General features: G+C 38.6%; 1 protein-coding gene across 2 annotated transcripts; it reads left to right on the top strand.

The window, feature by feature from the left end:
* Nucleotides 1-2257: 2257 nt before the first annotated feature.
* On the top strand, nucleotides 2258-19657 carry LOC116161673 (potassium channel subfamily K member 1; the record flags this gene model as incomplete). 2 transcript variants are annotated; one of them, XM_031475107.1, is given in 7 exon segments in its annotated part: nucleotides 2258-2481; nucleotides 2531-2846; nucleotides 12833-13095; nucleotides 18862-18992; nucleotides 19043-19268; nucleotides 19314-19531; nucleotides 19583-19657. In XM_031475107.1, coding segments are annotated over 6 exon segments (1128 nt in total). In that variant the 3' UTR covers nucleotides 19383-19531; nucleotides 19583-19657.
* Nucleotides 19658-20111: the final 454 nt, after the last annotated feature.

Here is a 20111-nt window from a genome sequence, read left to right on the forward strand (position 1 = left end):
TAATTTATACCTCTCAGCTTTAAAACTCGAATGTGAAGCAATTGCTCTTTTTTCGATATACTTAGTTCCTACCTCAATCACCAAGTTTGGAAAATGTAAGGCTTTACTTTTTAAGTTTGAAGTTTCAAACGTCTGGCTCCTTCTCACGGCGGCTAAAATGAGAAGCCGAAATTACGATTGGAAATTTATTGTTGATTTATTAGCAGAGGGCGCATTTTTCACGGACGAAAAGCTCCAGATGAGAAAAATGCAAATAAACAGGTGTAGGTTACGGATTGAGCCACCTGTTTTCGGATGCCGGCGGTGATAAAATTTCTCCACCGCCTCCACAAAAAAAAGAGCACTAAATCCACATTAAGCCGACACGATATAAAGCTTTCAGGCTAAATTATGCATTTTAATTGAGCTTTCGCGATTCCTCCCTTATCGGTTAAAAGCAGGTGTCGTTAGTGCAATTCAATAACTAGATTACGCCCACCCGCGCGCTCTCCCCCACACCCTCCGCCCTCTACAGCCGAGCGCGTTTAATTAAGAGAGCATTTTCTCTCTGTGTCTTTTAACTTTTGACATAAGACGCGAGAATTGAACCTAATAAACGTAAAGTGAAAAGAAATCTAATTGTCGTCGAGACGTTTACGTCGGAAACCTTCTATGAAGGCATCCCTCGCTTTCAAGATATTGCGCGCACACGTCTTCTGTTATTTTAAGGAAAAGAAGACGGCGAAATAGGAAGTTTGATCAAGAATTTCTGTAACCCAATTTTATCGGCGTGCATTTAAAGATGAACGACAGTGCATTTTACCTAAGCGGAATACGTAATCAACTCTCTGTGTGATGATTTTAACAAAAATTGAACCATTAGGTACATGATCCGTGAAATGGGGCGTCACTAAACAGCCTAACAGGGCATTATTACACATTAGAGACAGCTTGCTTATGTTTCAAGTGGCACGAAATGGGCACATAAAAAAGGAAAACGAGATTCAGGTTTTTAATTAACAAGTACGGTAAGCACCCCAGTGGTCGTCCAAATAACTTCATATCTTCCGATGTCCATTTGTTAGTATGTTACGAAAGAGTCGGATTTATTTCCAAATTGCTTGGGGTATATAAAAGCACAATTAGCAAGCAAAGAATTAGCATGGTCCTACTCACCCCTTGTCATAACCTCATTCTCTGTTTTGCTTCTTCAAAAAGAAGATCCTTTGTCTATCATTTTCCTTTTTTACTACGTGGTTAATTTTTTTGATGCCAAATTGACACGTATCCAGTACATCTTCCTTCCGTTCTTCTCAGCATAGTCCTCCCTCACGCTCCAAATTGGATGCGTATCATCTACCTTACATTTCAGTAATATATTATTCTTGGTCTGTTTCTTCCTCTGCTAGCCCACGTTTTCAATGTGAGGCATCTTCTTTTCTTCTCGCCAGCCTGTTCCCTCTATCTGAAGAGGAGGATGCAAATAATCTATCTCGCATCTCACCACCTTATTCGCGAGGGAGGTGCATCTTTTTTACCGTATCTTCTTCTTATCCTTTAAATACAATAAATACAAGCCTTCATTGCGGCCAAGATATTGTAACGTTATTTATAAATTCGGGTTCGATTTATATCAATATTTATTAAACAAAACTAAACACTATAAAAACTGTACAATTTATATCGACTATTTATATCACACACTTCGCAATTTATATTTCCGCGCTCGATGTTTCATCTGTACTCGATCTCGTTCGGTAGTAAAACTGCCGCGATGTTCGGTCCGCAACCATTTATACACGCAAGCAATGTAAGTTCAGAACATTCGCGTAATTACCAGATACGTGCAAACATTTCCACTATCGCGCGCCTAGAAAATTCCAGAGCGCCAAAGGCGACGTCATGTCTGGAGCGTTTCCGTTACAATATCAACTACATCCCCTTCGCTTAGTTTACCCATATCCGCTACCTAGCTTTTCTTATATTGGTCAATCTTTCCACGTTCCAAACGTAACTTATTATCGGTAAATACTACAAATTCCCTGTAGGTCGCACTGATGTATCCATAGGTTTGGATTGTAGAAATACGATAAAAGAAAAGCTTCTTTGCAAACCTGGATCTGATTGCGATTTTTATAATTACAGTCATAATTGTCTCTAATTAAGACGTGACCATCACTATATTGTACATTCAGAGAGTCGAATTAAGCATTGTTCAGAGTTGTAAAGATAAAACAGCTAGGGCCGCTCCATAGTGATACAAGCTCATTTATTACAGATAACGGGGTACGATGAGACAGGTCGTAACGAAGGAAGTGAGCATATCGCATCCCGAGGGATGGAATTAAAAGTAGAAATGGTTAAGTTTGGTACAATAAAATGGACAGACATTTTTCTTTAAGACGGCGTAAATACAGAAAACGTTGGGCGGAAAAATGCAAAGACTACATCAGAAATTTTCTCGCTTTCATGTTCAGCAACATCGGGATCATTGGATTAGTGGTATGTCTCTTCCTTAACTTGTTCTCGTGTTAAAATTTTTTACTTTCAGGTCGGCTACACGGTCGCCGGTGCGTTTATTTTTATTCACATTGAAGGCGACCAGGAGGATATACTTCGGCGTACAATTTCGCAACAGCGCAACATAAAGGCTGACACAATATGGAACATAACAAATTTTACGAATATCTTTCCGGAGAACGAGAGGCTGTGGAGGACGAGCGTTATGAGGGAGCTTGAAGAGTATCAGGTTGCTATAATTGATGCCGTGAAGCACGGCTTTGACGGATGTGATACGATAGGAACTAATACGCTGTGGAGCTTTCCAGGAGCTTTCCTTTATTCCCTTACTGTGATTACTACAATAGGTAAGTGCCTTTCGCATACTATTTTCGACAGAAATTGAGATTCCGTCGCTGTAAATCTCATTGTTTTCGCGACCTTAGAGCTTTGGGGGGCTTTTGGCGTTTGCCACTGAATTTGAGACGGGGTTTAATTGTACGCCTATGTCGACTAATGAGGTCTTTCGGGCCAGATCACCAAATCGTGCACAGTAACAATATGTAAACCGGTGAATTATTTCGCTTACGTTTGTCGGCCGGCTTTTGTTCGTTGCCACGTTACACCTACGATTCGAATGAACGTTGCCCGCAAATTGTGCTCATTTGCGCTGGAACCTACTAATGGACGCGATCGAGCTACAGGATCACATTCATAATTAAATTCGGTTCAATCCGGTTTTTGCTGTGGCGCGTATCAAACGAATCGATGGCCGAGATTCGCTGGATTAAGCCGAGGTTTGCAATTTGGGGGCGAGAACTATTTCATCGCCTGCTGTTTCGTCGGAGCGCAAATTGTATCTCGTGTTACATTAGAGATTTGGACGGGTTATGTCAAACTCATACGGCTGAGAAATGAGGAAAGTCAGCTTGCTTTCTTCTCATAGCCGAGCCGTACGAGTTTGTCGACATTCAAATAACACAGTGACGCGGATTTGCGTGATTAGTTAACTTCCGCACAAATTTCCAATGACGGAAATGGAATACGTCCGAAGCACGAACGATGGGATGCGCTAGATTTTTTTTCTAGAAAATTAGGTTGGCAAGTTATAACTTGGAGTTTAACGACTGTCAGAAACAATGCTTAATTTAACTCCGCACTCGTGTATGCCGGATGAAATTGTCTTTCGCCCACACAATGCGTAATCGTAACAGACCGAAATACGTTTGGTTTACATGGAATGTCATCTACGCGGCTCGTTTATCAGCCTCTTTGTTTGCCGGATAACACGAGTTCTAGTATATACGTTAGTAGGGTTCGGGAAAATTGACAGGCGTTCCCGTTGGAAAATTCACTAACGTCAGACCATTATCAGTGTCACATCTCTCCTGATATACCCGACACGTTCATCGTGCGATTCTATTATTTTTATTATACGCCGCCGTTCGGTTTATGGATTATAATTTACGTGCGCGATAAGGACGTCAATTTTCGGAAGAGGTCGATTTAATCCGCTCGGTTCTCTTTCGGAAAAGGGATATCTCTCGCCGCGGTAAATCCGTTCGTCTGCTTTCTTTAGGTTACGTTTGTTGGCAAGAGGATTAAGTGCATCGTGAGGTTCACAAATGCTCAATAACGAGGTCACGTCGATAAGGAAAGCTACTCCCGCCGATGCATTGACTGAACCAATTTGGGGGATTTGTTTTAAACCGCAGTACATGAAAATGTGTAGTTAAAACAGGGATTTTTATTCACTGGTAACAGAAGGCAGGATATTCGGGTTCCTTTTCCCTTCAAACATATTCTTTGTCTTGACGTAAATGAATGTCTTTTTTGTAAGTAAATGCAAAAAACATCCCGTTGGTCATCCCATCATTTAAACAACTTTTTCAATTTTCTTTCGTAGGTAAATACTAAAAATATCCCGTTGGCCACCCCGTCACTTGCAGTAGGTCTCGTGTGCAGAATCACGATAAAAAGTATTTTCGACCAGTTCCTTCCTTTTTTGCTGATCTGTATCTGCATAAATTATTTGCTAGTAACCACTAAAGAGCAAAGTGTACTTCGAAAGCTTCACAATCGGCAGTAGTCGAGTTGCCCACTTAAGGCCCAAACGTAAAACAAGGCTGTCTTTCTTTTTAGTCATGGTCCAAACATCAGATCATCAATCTCCTATATTGTATAGGTTGGTAAACAAATTCTGCAAATATCCCGTAGGACATCCTAAGTTTCTGGTAGGATTCGACTGTCTTTTTAGCCGAACATGTGCATTTAATTGCCGTCCATAGCCAAGAATGCTTGTTTTAATATCCTGGAGAACAGACAATTTACATATGAACACTCAGAATTATATTGAACTAGCAGTTTGCTAAAAATAAACTGCTCCTTTTCAATTGACGAGAATTTTATTTTATTCTAGACGTTACAAGCGTGTTCCAGATGAAAGAGAGAATAAGAGCAAAGAGAATGCGCAGCGCTTGCAAGCATAATCACTTTAAATGGTTGTGGTTATTGTTCCTCGTGCAGTTCTAATTTGCAATTGAGCTAATTATTCGAGTAATTAGACTCTTTTCTCGTAATATACACGTCGCTATAAAAAAAAGAGCATTTCGCCCACTGGCAGCCATTAGTCAATTAATAACAAAAATATCTCAGTAAACGAACCCCATTCGATGTCTCTCGCGCGCTATAAATAAATTTCTTTTACAAAGGCGGTTACCCTAACATTGTTCGCTATACAAAAGAGCATTATGAAACGGAAAGACAAACAGAGGGTGTGTAATAAAAAGAAATTACAACTAAATTAAATTTTCTCGAATGCGGATGCTAATGCTCTACAATGTAACGTACAGAAGTAGATTAAGCTTTATGCCACTAGCAGTTTTTTTCCTGTCAACAAAGTTACCTTTTTTTACGTTTTATTTACATATGGAGTTAAATAACTACTTAAATTTTACTAGCGTGGAGATTGCATTTGTGGTGCTGTGCCATTTGCGTCAGTCTCTTCGTGTGATACATTAAGCGTTTGTTATTTATGGTGCCCTTCTGTTGTGTTGTACGTCAGGGTTTTTGTTACTTTAATTAGACGGACAGTTCTAGTGGAAAGCTTAGCTTACAGTCCAGATGCTCTGACTCCCTTTTCTTGAATTTTGACAATGACGCTAGGGTTGAAATGCACCGTTTAACGGGGAACTAATCGCCTTTTGCACTTTTACTTTTCCTTTGCTTACTCTTTTAATGTTGACTGTCTTAATTCCAAAAGTGGGGACTGTTTTTTAAGGATCGCATTCTCTATATTCAAAGATAGGAAACATTTCTCTTCGGTTATCGATTTCGAATCACTAATTCATCATGTTTTTGAATAACCATTTCAAAGAATTATAGACAATGCAGACCAATGGATCAGAATGTAATCAGTTTGTCCCATAACCATTACTGAAAACAGAATTGGAAAATACGAAACCGTTCGCTAGTTACGATGTACACGGACGGACGGACGGGCAGAAACTCCAAAATCGTCAACGAGCTGGGACGCTCGTTAATAAATATGCTTCTTTCGCGTTTTTCGTAAGTAAATACTGAAAATATCCCGTTGGTCACCCCATTATATACAGTAGGTTTCGGGAAGCGCAGCAAGAACATGTAAGTAATTTCACAAGTGATGTTGGTATCTCGTGAAATAATTTCACTGGAATCTGCCGGTGAGGTAGAAACTCATCTATGACGTACGATGGCGATGGAATTTTTCCAATGAATTTTCTTTGCGCAATATTAGAAAATCCAAAATTCTGCGGTTTCCACTCAGGAATATTGACGTAGAAAGGAACAACCTGGTAGGTAATAATGAAGAAGATAGTAAGCCAGAAGTAAGAAACCTAAAAACCATTGTTAAAGGTCAAAAGTAATGCGTAATTTTTGTTACATACCCAAGACGGCCTTAAAACTTGTAAAATATATCCGCAACAGCGTCAGCGAAGTGTTAAAAGCGAAAAAACAAGTAAGAAACCTCACTAAACTTATACAACCATACTAAATCCCAAAAGGCATACAACAATGTCGATTAACTACTATGGCGTGTACGTTATAAGTAATCATTGAATATCGTTTTGTACAAACAAGTGCGTCGCAGAAAAGAATTAAAGAGAACTCTGCACGACCTCGGGTGGCTAAACAAAAAACTATTGTAACATGAAATCTATAACAGCCAAAAGAACTAAAGTAGTGAGAAATCTACTACAGAAATCAGGAATATCAATCGGTAACAAAATAACGTTACAGATTACGTAACAGAAGGCGGAATAACCAGCAAGTTGTTTAAAGGTTGGTCTTCTCTTCCAACAGATTCTGCGCTCCCCGGATTAAGCTCAGCGAACGAAATTTTAGACTTGCTGAAGGTTTTTGAAATCAACAGGTACTTTCAGGGATTTTCCGTAGGTAAATACTGTAACTATCCCGTTGGTCACCCTGTCAACTACAGTAGGTTTTGAGTCCAGAAACGTTTTTTCGAGATACATACAAATTTTACACCAGCGCTACCAATCACTTTGTATTTTACGCTTTCTGATTGAGATTATTTAAATACCTATACCGATAACAATAATTATACAAATAATTAAAATTGGAGCACCATATTAACAGAAAAAGAAGACCCTTATCTAGAATAATACTCTAAAATACAATCGGAAAAAGATCAAAAGAAACAAACACATTCAGGAAAATAGTGAGTGGGGTAAGAAGTACAACAGGAATAGCACGAAGGTGGAGGGGATTCACAAAACAGAAGAGGATCAAGAAACGCAACAAAAGAAGCTTAAGGTGCAAGGAGAACAGGAATAATCCCCAAACTTAGGAGATAAAAGCAAACATGATCTAAAAACATGATTAAAAGAATCAAGGAGCTCATAAAAACAATCGCTGATCCGTAAATACGAGAACATGAGGAAGATACAATAAAATACATGAAGAAAGAGGTAAGAATAAGATCAAGAGGAATAATAAAAGCCAACGGAAAATGAGGAAAATACATTATGAACAACGAGAAGGGTAACAAGAGATACAAAGAGAACAGGAGGAATACCAGGAGCAATGAGATCAAGTGAATACAACAGATTCAAGAAGGTCCAATGACACGACAAAATTAATACAGGGGCAAAGAGAATAAGAGAAACAAAGAAACGCGAGGAGGCCAGGGATCTAAGATCCCAGAACCAGAAACTGCAAGAGGAAGCAAGGCACACTATAAGAGCCATCAGAGAAAGATTTATTTTTTTAATTTATTTTGATTATATTATTTATTTTATTTATTTTATTTATTTTATTTATTTTATTTATTTTATTTATTTTATTTATTTTATTTATTTTATTTATTTTATTTATTTTATTTATTTTATTTATTTTATTTACTATCCATCTCTTGTTCTGGGCCCTCGACAGGCTTGCGCCCAATTACAGCAAAGCTAAGAAGAACATCCAGGAAGATAAACAAGCGTATAGATTACATGAAATACACCAAGGACAAGGAATGTATGAAAATAAGTGAAAAAATGGGCAAGAGGAGAAAGAGGACCATAGCTGAAAGCAGGAATAGAAGAAGGGAAAAAGAAAATATGGAAAGACATACAAAAGCAAAAAGATCAAAGAGATGCCGGATCTAGGAAAAACCAAAGATAAAAAGGAGATACATAAAGGCACATGAGGTACAAGAGAAACAAAGAGGGCGGAGAGGAACAATTACGGGCAGGAAGAACAGCATTAGAACGGGTTAACAGGTCTAATGTGTTTAAGAAGATTAAAGTACAAGAAGCTACACAAGTGAATTTTGTAGAGCGATATCGTGGCGCCATCAAGTCGCCGGCGATAAGGAATGAAAGATTCGAGAGTTTTTGTTTGTTGCAGTCTCAACATCGATGCCGAAGTAATAAATAGTGAAATTCGCGCTCAATGTAATAAATCAATCTATTAAGGGCGGTTTTTAATTATATTTTGGCTTTACAGTGTTGGTCCGTGTGAACATAATTTTATATAAATAAATCACCTAACTATGCAAAACATTTACATTGTCTTCTCTTTCGGAACTTTACTTTGCGTTCCGGCGAATATTAAACTTTCGTGTTGGCCTTTTTTATAATTAAAATTTATTAAAACCTCAATTAGTCACCCTCGCACATGAGTTGCCATTTTTCCACGATGCGCGCAATCTAAATGATAACAATAGAGACGGAAATCGTCCTCTATTTAATGTGCGAGTTTAAACGTAACTTGATTATAAGGCGAAATGGGAGACGGGCGCCTTTCTCATTCCGAAATGGTGGAGGGGAAACGTCGCTGCACTTAAAGGTAACGCAATTACAGTCGGAATGCGATTAAGTTTTTGCGCGAACGTAAAAAGGATTGCAGGCACCGCGTTCGTTTTGAGACTAGCGCATCTACAGGGTGATCTACCGGCAACCAAAGAAGCCTTATGTATACGTAACGCTACGTTGCGCCTTACGGCGCTATTTTACGTCGTAATGTTACTTTTACGTAGCATTACATAACGTAACGCGCCGTGACGATACGTGCCATATCGTAAGACGCAACGTAGAGCAACGTAATGGAACGTACCGTAACAGAGGTTTGTTGAATTAGTGCAATACGTCCCTTTTTATTAAAAAGTCGCTTCACAAACACCTTGACGTAGGCATAAAGTTACAATTAGCAGCCGCGACAAATAGAGTCACATTCCTACTTTACTTCCCCGATAAATACCTACCTCGTTATTTTCTCGAAGTCGGCGAACTATGAAATGAGCGATTTAGTTTCTTATAATTCGCTTCAAAGGGCAATGCGAGAACGTGTCAAATAGGAATTTCCACGTGCGCGCTAAAAGAGTCGTCAACAAAGGCCGCAACGTTTGTGTGTAATTTGAGTTTCTTTTTCCGCTTTTACGTCGCGGTTCTAGAAACTGTGAACGCAAATGTTTAGAAAACCTAATTTCAATTAAATGTGCTACACGCCCAATACCTTCATTTGCATCTTAGTGGATCTTTCTTGATCATCCTTTTTTATCCCTGTGTATCTCCGTCTGTCAATATATTCTTTAGTGGGAATTTTAGTGGCCCAGTTCGGTCTTAAAATATTACCTTTGAACTAACAGGTGGCAACCTCTCCGAGCTCAGAAGGGCGCTTTTTGCCAATAATCTGCAATCAGATAAAAATACAACAAAAAACAAGAACGGGCTAATGATGGCGTGGCATATAAAGTGCGAAAATGAACCGAACATTTACCAGGTCGGGTAACTCGAATACTGAAACCCCGTAACTAACATTCCATGGAAGCAATAATTCGATAAGGAGCAGAAACAAAATTTTGAGTTGACACGAGTTGTCGGTACAAACGGCACATGATGCCCTCCAATTCGAAACTCAAAATGGTGGTTCCATGTAAAAATGCAAGGTCGTCTAAATTTTGCGTATTTATCAAAATGTAGGTAGTAATTTTTGGGTGGATAACGACGTAGGTCACGTATTCGATGAAGTAAGTCTCTAAAAAAGAGCCGACTCAAATCCCTTTTCAGGTAGACATAAGACAAGAAAAGTGATGTAAATTTAAAAGATTCAGAAGAGATTCTGAAGAGATTCGGAAAAGATTTTGAAAAGATTCTGAAGATTCTGAAGACATTCTGAAGAGATTCTGAAGAGATTCGGAAAAGATTCTGAAAAGATTTTGAAAAGATTCTGAAGATTTTGAAGAGATTCAAAGACATTTTGAAGAGATTCTGAAGAGATTCTGAAAAGATTCTGAAGAGATTCTGAAAAGATTCTGAAGAGATTCTGAAAAGATTCTGAAGAGATTCTGAAGAGATTCTCAAGAGATTCGGAAAAGATTCTGAAGAGATTCCGGAGAGATTTCGAAGGGGTTCCAAAGAGATTCCGAAGAGATTCTGAAGATATTCTGAAGATCTTTTGAAGAGATTTGGGAGAGATTTTGAAGATACTTTTGAAGAGATTTTGTAGAGATTCCGAAGAGATTCGGAAAAGATTTTGAAGAAATTCTGAAGACATTTTGAAGAAGTTCTGAAAATAATCTGAAGATATTTTGAAGATACTTTGAAGAGATTTTGAAGAGATTCTGAAGAGTTCCTGTAGAGCTTCTGAAGGGATTCTGAAGAAATTCTGAAAAGATTCTGAAGAAATTTTGAAGGGATTTGGAAGATTTTGAAGAGATTGTGAAAAAATTCTGAAGTTTGTGGACATTTTGAAGAGATTTTGAAAAGATTTTGAAGATATTTTGAAGATTTTTTGAAAATATTTGGAAGAGATTTTCAAGAGATTTTGAAAAGAATTTGAAGAGGAATTTTGAATAATTTTGAACATATTTTGAAGATATTTTGAAAAATTCTTAAGAGATTTGAAGACATTCTGAAAAGATTATGACGAGATATTGAAGAAAATTTGAAGAGATTTTGAAGAAAATTTTGAAGAGATCCTGTAGAGTTTCTGTAAAGTTTCTGAACGGATTCTGGAGATATTTTGAAAAGATTTTGAAGATTTTGAAGAGATTCTGGACATTTTGAAGAGATTTTGAAAAGATTTTGAACATATTTTTAACATATTTGGAAGAGATTTTGAAGAGATCTTTTTGCAGTTTTATTGTCTCAGTTTTCTTGCCTGTACCATTTGTGAATCTTCTTGCATTACGTGTATTATTTACTTTTCGGTTCTGAAGAGATTCCGAAGAGATTCCGAATACATTCTGAAGAGATTTTGAAGAGTTTCTGAAGAAATTCTGAAAAGATTCTGAAGAGATTCTGAAGAGATCTTGAAGAGAATCTGAAGAATTTCTTAAGAGATTCTGAGGAGATTCCGAAGAGATTCTGAAGAGATTATGAAGAAATTCTGAAAAGATTCTGAAGAGATTCGGAAGAGATTCTGAAGAGATTCTGAAAGGATTCTGAAGAGATTCGGAAAAGATTCTGAAGATTCTGAAGAGATTCAGATGAGATTCTGAAGAGATTCTGAAGAGAATTTTAAGAGATTCTGAACACATTTTGAAGAAGTTCTGAAAATAATCTGCAGATATTTTGAGAGATTTAAAAAAAATTTTGAAAAAATTTTGAAGAGATTTTGAAGAAATTTTGGTATGGTTATGAAATGATTTTTCTTGTATTTTATGAAATCTCGGTCTGTCCTCATGCATAGTTTTCTATATTTGTGTATTTGCGAATCGTCATATATTTATTTGCCCCCCCCCCCCTTGTGTCTACCTTTTTGTATCCTTATGAAAATTAAATCTTGTATCTCCTTGTTAAGTTAAGAGCGGATATTCCCTCTTGTGCGTTATGGTCTCTTAATACAAAGTTTAGTCGAAACCAAGGTGCTAGAACATTTTTCTTGGGCAGAAAGAAAGGCCTACGTACAGATAGTCCATACATAAGAAAACAGAAATTGTTTCTGCACATTATATGCTCCAGATACAAACGTTTAGATGAAAATAAAGGGTTGGAATATTTTTATTGTGAACAATTTGTGTTCTCCTAGTAGCCAGGGAAAGGCTTCTACCAAATACTCCGTGAAATAGTAGCAGAAACAATATCTCTCTCATTATGCTCTCCTGATACAATAGTTTAAACCGAAAGGTAATTTTTTCTACCAGGAACATATCCTCGCTCAAAATATATATGCATTTCTATACCTGTTCATGGATTATGTTCTCCTGGTAGTCAGAGAAGGGATACCTACTTTTCAAACAGACATTTCTCCTGTTTGCCAAATAAATTGTACAATACGTTTATAACAGCTAATTCGTGAACTACAGATAGGAAATGAACTGGAGTCCTTGTAATAGTAATTGTGAATATGGCTCTTGGGTGGTGGATTCTTCAACTCAATTACCACCTGACTGTTCTTTTAAACAGGCGTACACTGCCCAGACGCGCTCAAAATACACTGAATATGTCAAAAACGTTGGGTTCTACTCGAACTAGACCGTCCTACCAATAATTTTTAACATTAACATTAACCAATCAAAAACACTCTGGGCCACAGACGAAACTTATTGCAGCTTTGCTTAGTTACTAGTTTACCCTTAAAAATCAACTGTGAATTAAGACCGGAATTTGGTCTTAAACTTTGGTTTTGTGATAGCAGGCCATTTCAGCAGATATGAGTACGCGTTTTCGTGGCCAATCACTCCCGAGTCCTACCACTTGGTCAGCGAGTTTTTGATAGATCGAAAAGTTCAGGTTGAATCGACGAAAAAGAAGTGAGTGGCCCCTCCACATTCTGGTAGCATAAACTGGCATGCAAAGTTTATAAAAGCTGGCTCAAAAGAAAGTCACATACACTGTTAACTACATCTTAGTCTTTATTCCAGGTTACGGAAACGTGGTGCCGCAGACCAAACTAGGAAAAGTTATAACGATAATCTACGCAATAATAGGCATGCCCCTATTCCTGCTCTACCTCTCGAACATCGGCGACATAATGGCGAGATCGTTCAAGTGGCTCTACGCGAAGATATGCCTCTGCAGGTGCTGCCCCGGGGTGGCGAAGAAGCGCGCCGAACGTCGCCGCCGCAGGGCCGAGGAGCTGAGCGTCGACTACTACGGCAACAGGAACGGATCCGAAAGTCCCGAGGTAAATTATCATCTTCTCCCCGTCGCGACGAATTCGTATAATTGAAAATCAATCGACAAGCTCAGGAGTGGGCTATTAATTTTCGGGGGGTTCGAGATTATAATCATCAGGTTGTTATTGAGTATAAGTAGGCTTTGAGTGTCAAAGGGAAACGCTTGGTAAGGCGTCGGCACGATGGGCCTATTATAAAGTTTCAAGAGCTGATCGATACCTACAACACAAGTGGCGGTTTTCCCCATTTTTTCCGAGCACGGTTATCCTCTTAAGTTAATCAATCACCTGAGAAATGAATAAACTTTGCAACCGTTGTATTAGCCCTTCCCCCGGTTTCCGCAACCCTTCTAATGTTCAATAAAAAATCTGTCAGCTAATATCATACGTTGTGACTGTGTATGATATATCATCCCCTTTCCGTACAAATAGATTTATATTTTTATATCAAGAGTGTGAAATATTATACGGAGAAAATACCATTATGGCCCTTATTTGCTTTGGTTATCAAATATAAAAGGTTTCTCTATGAAATATTTTAAGTGCGAGCGCGGCATGAAAAACGTTCATTTAACATTCATCCCCCTTCCGACTCCTGTGCATTTATGTTATAAACCAATCTGTCAGCTTTGATGTTTGGTACGATTTATTATCCCCTCACTTCCGTACTTAATATTTATTCGACAAGTCTATGCTAAAGCCGTCCAGGGGATTGTAACTTATCCCTTACGCACCATTCATAAATCTACAAACTTGCCGCTTTTAATGAACTTGTCTGAAGGAAAATTTATTTAATTCTGTCCTGTAGTATCTCCCTATTGTCTGTTCGTAATTCCTAAATGTGGACCACTACAAAATACCACAAGGACACGTTCTGGGCCATAACCATCAAATAGCACTGCAGTTTCTTCCAAAAGAAAAAAAAAATTTGCATTAGGGCCACATAATCGGACACTGAGATTCTGAGAAAACTTGTACGACGCAAAAATAACCTTTTCTAGTCTCCTGTTTTCTGTTCTCCTGATATAAACTTTTGTTTAAATTGTTGAATCCGCGGCTGAGAATTGGAAAGTTGATTGTCGCTTCTTATGAAAGATGTTCTCCTGATTCAAATTTCTCTTTTCGAGATTAGTGTATCAGGACTGCAGAGAAGAAAGAAGGTGCAAAAGTGATTCACAGGCACCTCATCAAGTTACACTGCGGCTTATTCAAAACAAAAGAAAAATTTGTGTACCTATTGGGGCAACAGAAACGGATACTGGGATTCTGACAGCATTTGTACGACGCAAAAAAAAAATTTTCCTAGTCTCCTGTTTTCTATCCTCCTGATATAAAATTTTGTGTAAATTGTTGAATCAGCAACTCAGAATTGGAAGTTTGATTGTCGCTTCTCATGAAAGATGTTCTCCTGATTCAAATTTCTCTTTTCGAGATTATTGTACCAGGACTGCACCTCTTATTGTATTATGCTCTAGGTTTAAAGCACGATCTCACGCATAATAGTATAGTGATCTCAATTTTGCCCTGAAAACGCTTGGCACCAGAATCACATAGTATTTTTAAGGGTTGCCCTATCATGACTACAAAGGCGCGAAGACTTCCTTTTTTACTTCCCGCGCATTAAATTTGACATCTCGAATCAGTGAGAGTAGAGGTTCAAAATGTATTGATAGACCCCAGAACAAGTGAAGAGGAGCTTAAACGTTGCTCATTTTCTGTGATCCTGATAGAACAATTTTCAGAAGAAATACAGAAAAGCAGACGTTGAGGAAGTACTTGTAAAACAACTTGCGATCGCCCTTTATTTTCTTTCGCCCTGATAACGTCGCTACAAAATGGAGGAGTGCCACAAGGACTGGGATTAATACTTTGCATTTAAGGCTCAATTTTAAACTTTCTGGTGTTTTATGCAATCCTGATGCAAAGATAATCAAGTGAGACATTTGTTTCACTAGTACATAATACGAGAACGGGATGTTGCAACTTTCTGAGATCCTGGTAGAATTTTTAGATGCTGGGAAACCATAATTCTTGTGTTCTATGCTCCTGATACAAAAATACCAGAGACTAATGCAAAAAATGTGTTCTTAAAAGAATCTTGAGCGTTCTCGAGCTCTGTGAACCAAATATCAGGGGACCAGGGAACCAGGGAACACAAGTGCGAAATCATTGTTAACAGTTCTCGAACGTCCTGAAATGTCTGTGATCCTTATATTACAGTTTTCAAAAGAAAGACATACGTGAGAAAGCAGTTATCAATACATTTTAAACGTCTTCCGGTTTCTGTGATACTAATACAATAATATTCAAAAGAAAAAAACAGAACAATTTTAAACATCTTACCGTTTCTGTAAACCGGATAAAACTTTTAAGAAATGCACCATAAACAAAATCGAAAAAACCCTTCTAAAACAACTTGATCGTCCTTTAGTTTCTGTGGTCCTGGTACAAAAATTTGCATTGAACATCAGAAAGGGGTGTTTAAGATACATTTTGAATTCTGTAGATTTGGTAACACATGTGCTAAAATGTTGAACATTCTGCGATCCTGAAGCGCTTTCAGTTTCTGTGATTCTGACACAACAGGAAACACAGGTAAATCATACGCGAGAATGACTTTTTAAATCAAATTGTCTGCGATCTTCAGTTTCTGCGATCCTAATAGAACAATTTTGAAGAAAACAAAGGAAACGTGCGAGAAAGTGGGTGTCAACAAATTTCTGAAAGTCCTCCAGTAATGTTGACATAACAATTTTCAAGAAGTTAGATTTTACACCGCCCTCGAGTTTCTGGGATCCCAACACAATAACATCCAAGAGAAAAGGAAAAAACGTGCTAGAAAGAGCGCGTCAAGAAATATCTAGGACGGCTTTGAGTTTCTCTGACCCTACTACTACAATTTTCACAAGATTCACGTGACAATGTATTTGTAAAACAAGGTTAAAACATCTTTCGTTTTCTGAGATCCTAATATAACAGAAACTATGCAAAACGTGCGAGAAAATCGGGTCCGTTAACTTGGCCCCCCCACTGAGAGATTTCATAGTCGTATTATTTTGAAATGAATGCGCTCATGCGCCACCGATAATAACTCTTGCGCCATTATCGTTTTTTAGAAATCCGAAAAAACATTTGGGGGGGGGGCCAAGTGAACGTAGCCCCCCCAGTACGTATTTTGTCCCTTGTAACTAGGTCACCTGACACATTTGGTTATGCGCTCAATTGCGCCACTTGAATTAAAGCTAGCGCCATTACGGTTAAGCCGTGACAAATTTTCAAAAAGTGGGGGGCCAACTTAACGTTTTTAAAAGTTACTTTTTTTTAACATCTTTTCATACGAAATTGTACTCTCAGGTATGCGCTGAAATGCGCCGTAAAAAGATATCTTTGCGCCATTATTGTTTTTTGGTTATCCTTAAATATATTTGGGGGGGGGGCCAAGTGAACGGAATCCCCCATAACGCATTTTGCTACCGGTATTTGTGCCACTTGATACATCTGGTTATGAGCTCAATTGCGCCACTTGAATTAAAGCTAGCGCCATTGTCATAAAAAAATTTTAAAAAGTGGAGGGTCTAACTTAGCGTTTTCAAAAGTTATTTCCGGAAGTGCGTCCATTTTGAAAATATTTTACATCGATTCGGCCTTCGGAGTAACTCCTAAATACAAATTTTTAAAAACCTACCTACTATTTTACTTTCTCAGAATCGTTTAACTAAAGCTCCCAAAAAAACACCCTGTATAGTGTTTCTGAAACACTATAATGTTTACGGCGCATTTTAGCGCATGATGAAAGGTACGATGTAGTAGAAAAAACATGTTAAAAAACGTAACTTTTGAAAACGTTAAGTTAGCCCCCCCCCTTTTTAAAATTTTTTTATGGCTTAACCGTAATGGCGCTAGCTTTAATTCAAGTGGCGCAATTGAGCTCATAACCAGATGTATCAAGTGGCACAAATACCGGTAGCAAAATGCGTTATGGGGGATTCCGTTCACTTGCCCCCCCCCCCAAATATATTTAAGGATAACCAAAAAACAATAATGGCGCAAAGATATCTTTTTACGGCGCATTTCAGCGCATACCTGAGAGTACAATTTTTTTGAAAACTTGTGTCTGATACAATACGTGAGAAGGTGATCAAAAAAACAAGTTTTGAACCACAGTTTCTGCGATCCTGATCCTGTTACAACAATTTTGAAAGACCAAGATAAATGCGTGAGGAAGTCCTTGTCAACAAGTTTTAAGCAGCTTTCGGTTTCTGTGATCCTGACACATTAATTTTGAAAGAAATACAGAAACATTATACGTCGTGCAAATTTTTAAGGGCCTTCAGTTTCTGTAACCTTAGCACGTCATTTTCTAAGGTAAACGCAGGAGATTAGATGTAAGTGGGTGATTGTAACACAAATTTTGAACCTACTTCGATTTCTGTGATCCTAATACAACTTACGAATACCTATACCAAGAAAAACGTGCGATAACTGCGTTAAATTTTGACAAGCTTTCGATGTCTGGGATCCTGATACAATAATTGCTGGAAAATCATACGTGAGGAGGTGTTTGCAGAAAGTTTGGAACGTAGAAGACGTAGAACGGAAGCGTAGGTCTTGAAAATGTTCATTTTTTGTGTTCCTGATAGCATAATTTTTAAGAGATGTGCACAAAAATATGGGAAAAAGAGTGTGTCAGGAATTCTCGAAAGTGTTTCTGAATGAATACCACAATTTTCAAAAGAAGCCCGTGAAAAACATGCTCAGTGAGGAAGCTCGTGAAGCAAATTTGAGCGTACGTCGCTTGCTGTGATCCTGCGATGCGTGTCAACAAATTTTGAAGGTGTTCCAGTTTCTGTGATCCTGATGCAATAATTTTCAAACGATGTACAAGAAGATCTTGCGTGAGAAAACGTGTTAGAAATTATCATTTGGTGGTACTGTAACGGTTTCCAACAGAGGGGTATGTATCAGGAGGCCACCATACGTGATAAGGTGTTGAAAACCAATTTTGAACGTTCTGCGATTTAGGTTTACACCTGTTAAGGTAGCACAATACATGGAATGATGTCCGGCAATACAATTTATTTTCGATTCTGCGCCTGCGGTCCTGATACAACGAATTTTAAACGAAAACTTTGTACCGGGTGAACGAAATAAGTGAGAAGGTATCAAACTTTGGAAATTAGAGGCCTTGTGAAAATGTGGAATTCTAGGCCTGTAACGTTAATATTAAAAGCTGAGACCTCCTAGTGTTTCTGTAATCCGAATACAGTGAAACCTGACACAGTGTCTGTCGAGAAATATTGTTCTTCCGTGCGTTTCTGTACTCCTGATCGAAATATTAACTCTAATCTGTTACAAAGGGCAAAGGAGAAGTTTGTATCAGGAGAACATAATAATCGTGCGCATGGCGCAGGGGTGGAATCCGCGTTCGAGCCTATGCTGATGCTGCTTGAGAGGGCCTCTTTCGGTACATTAGTCGTACATTTAAAATAATCTGTCTGTCTTTATCACGAACAGAAGCCAAGGTATTTACCTTCATCTTTGAATAAATACGAGACATTCAATAATCTCATTAGCAACTTCGTTGTATCGCTGGATATTGATTTACTTTGCCATTTTACGAACATTACAAACTTTAAAGCTCATTACTAAGCTCCGAAACTCAATTTACTTAGAATTTTAATCGCATTAAACCGATAAAAGCTTTTGTTGACATACGAAACGCCAATACCGAACGACGTAGGTGTTCTAGTTACTGAAAGTGAACGTGTTCCGCAGGTTAGCATTAGACGGGGACAGTTCCAGGAGACGTCAGGATCGAGCGAGGAACAATCCGAGAACGGCACCGACAATTCCGACTCGCAAACGGTGACGGTTCCCGTAACAATTTGCCTTGTGATTATGGTTGGGTGAGTAGCAAACCTGTACGGGTCGGCTATGACTTTGAGACGTTACGCAGTTACATACTCGGCGGAACGGTCCTCTTCGCGAAGTACGAGGACAAATGGACGACGCTCGACGGTTCCTATTTCTGCTTCATTTCGCTGAGCACAATCGGATTCGGCGACCTCGTGCCCGGCAAGGCGATCTACTCCGACACCAAGTTCGAGCTTAGCTCGATTCTCTGCTCGATGTACCTCATGCTGGGCATGGCACTAATCGCGATGTGCTTTAATCTGATGCAGGTGCGTCACCCGCGACACCCCATCCACTCACGCCCTTATTTTCAGGAGGAAGTCATTCACAAAATCAGAACCACAATGCGACGCATCAAAAACATATTTCGCTGCAATCGGTGACGAAATCCGCGAGTTTGGCGTACCGGGGAGGAGGTAGAAGCCGCTTGGAGACATCTGTAATTCAATTCCTAGACCGACAGGGAAAAATCCTCTAAAAGTGATAAAACGAGCCGAGGAGGGTTAAAACGGAAGGACGTCGGATTTATAAGGTGAGGTTAATGTATTGAATGGTCTCGTGCTTTTAACGTATTTGTGTTTAGACTTCGTCTTGAATCGCCCACTCGAAGTACCTTCACGGATCCTGCTATTTACATTAAATAAAGCTCTTAATGACGTAACGGTGTTTTATTTCAATATCTAGCACGGTGCTTCACAAGCAATTTTCTCTCTTGTATCAGGATCACAGAAAATTATATGCGCAATTTGTTTAGTTTTTCCGGAGAATTATTGCATCGGGCTCGCTCTTCACCGAAGCACGCTAAGATTTCTTGACTAGCACATGCTGAGCACATGTTTTTCCTAGTTTCTAGTAACAATTGTGGTATCAGGATCATGGAACAAGAAGAACGTTCGAAATTTGTTAGAAGGCGCCCTTTCACATGTTTTTCATGGTCTATTTTGAAAATTGTTGCAACAGAATATCAGGAGCGCGAGGCTTTCGGGAAGGATTTTGCTGTTATCCTAATACAACAATGATTAAAAATCGAAATTCATATCAGGAGCAAATTTTTTCACGTCGAATTTCGGTGGTGATCCTAATACAAGTTAAAAAAAATGGTGCTTTGTTTC

Source organism: Photinus pyralis, unplaced genomic scaffold, assembly GCF_008802855.1.
Source record: "Photinus pyralis isolate 1611_PpyrPB1 unplaced genomic scaffold, Ppyr1.3 Ppyr1.4_LG10, whole genome shotgun sequence".
Taxonomy (NCBI): domain Eukaryota; kingdom Metazoa; phylum Arthropoda; class Insecta; order Coleoptera; family Lampyridae; genus Photinus; species Photinus pyralis.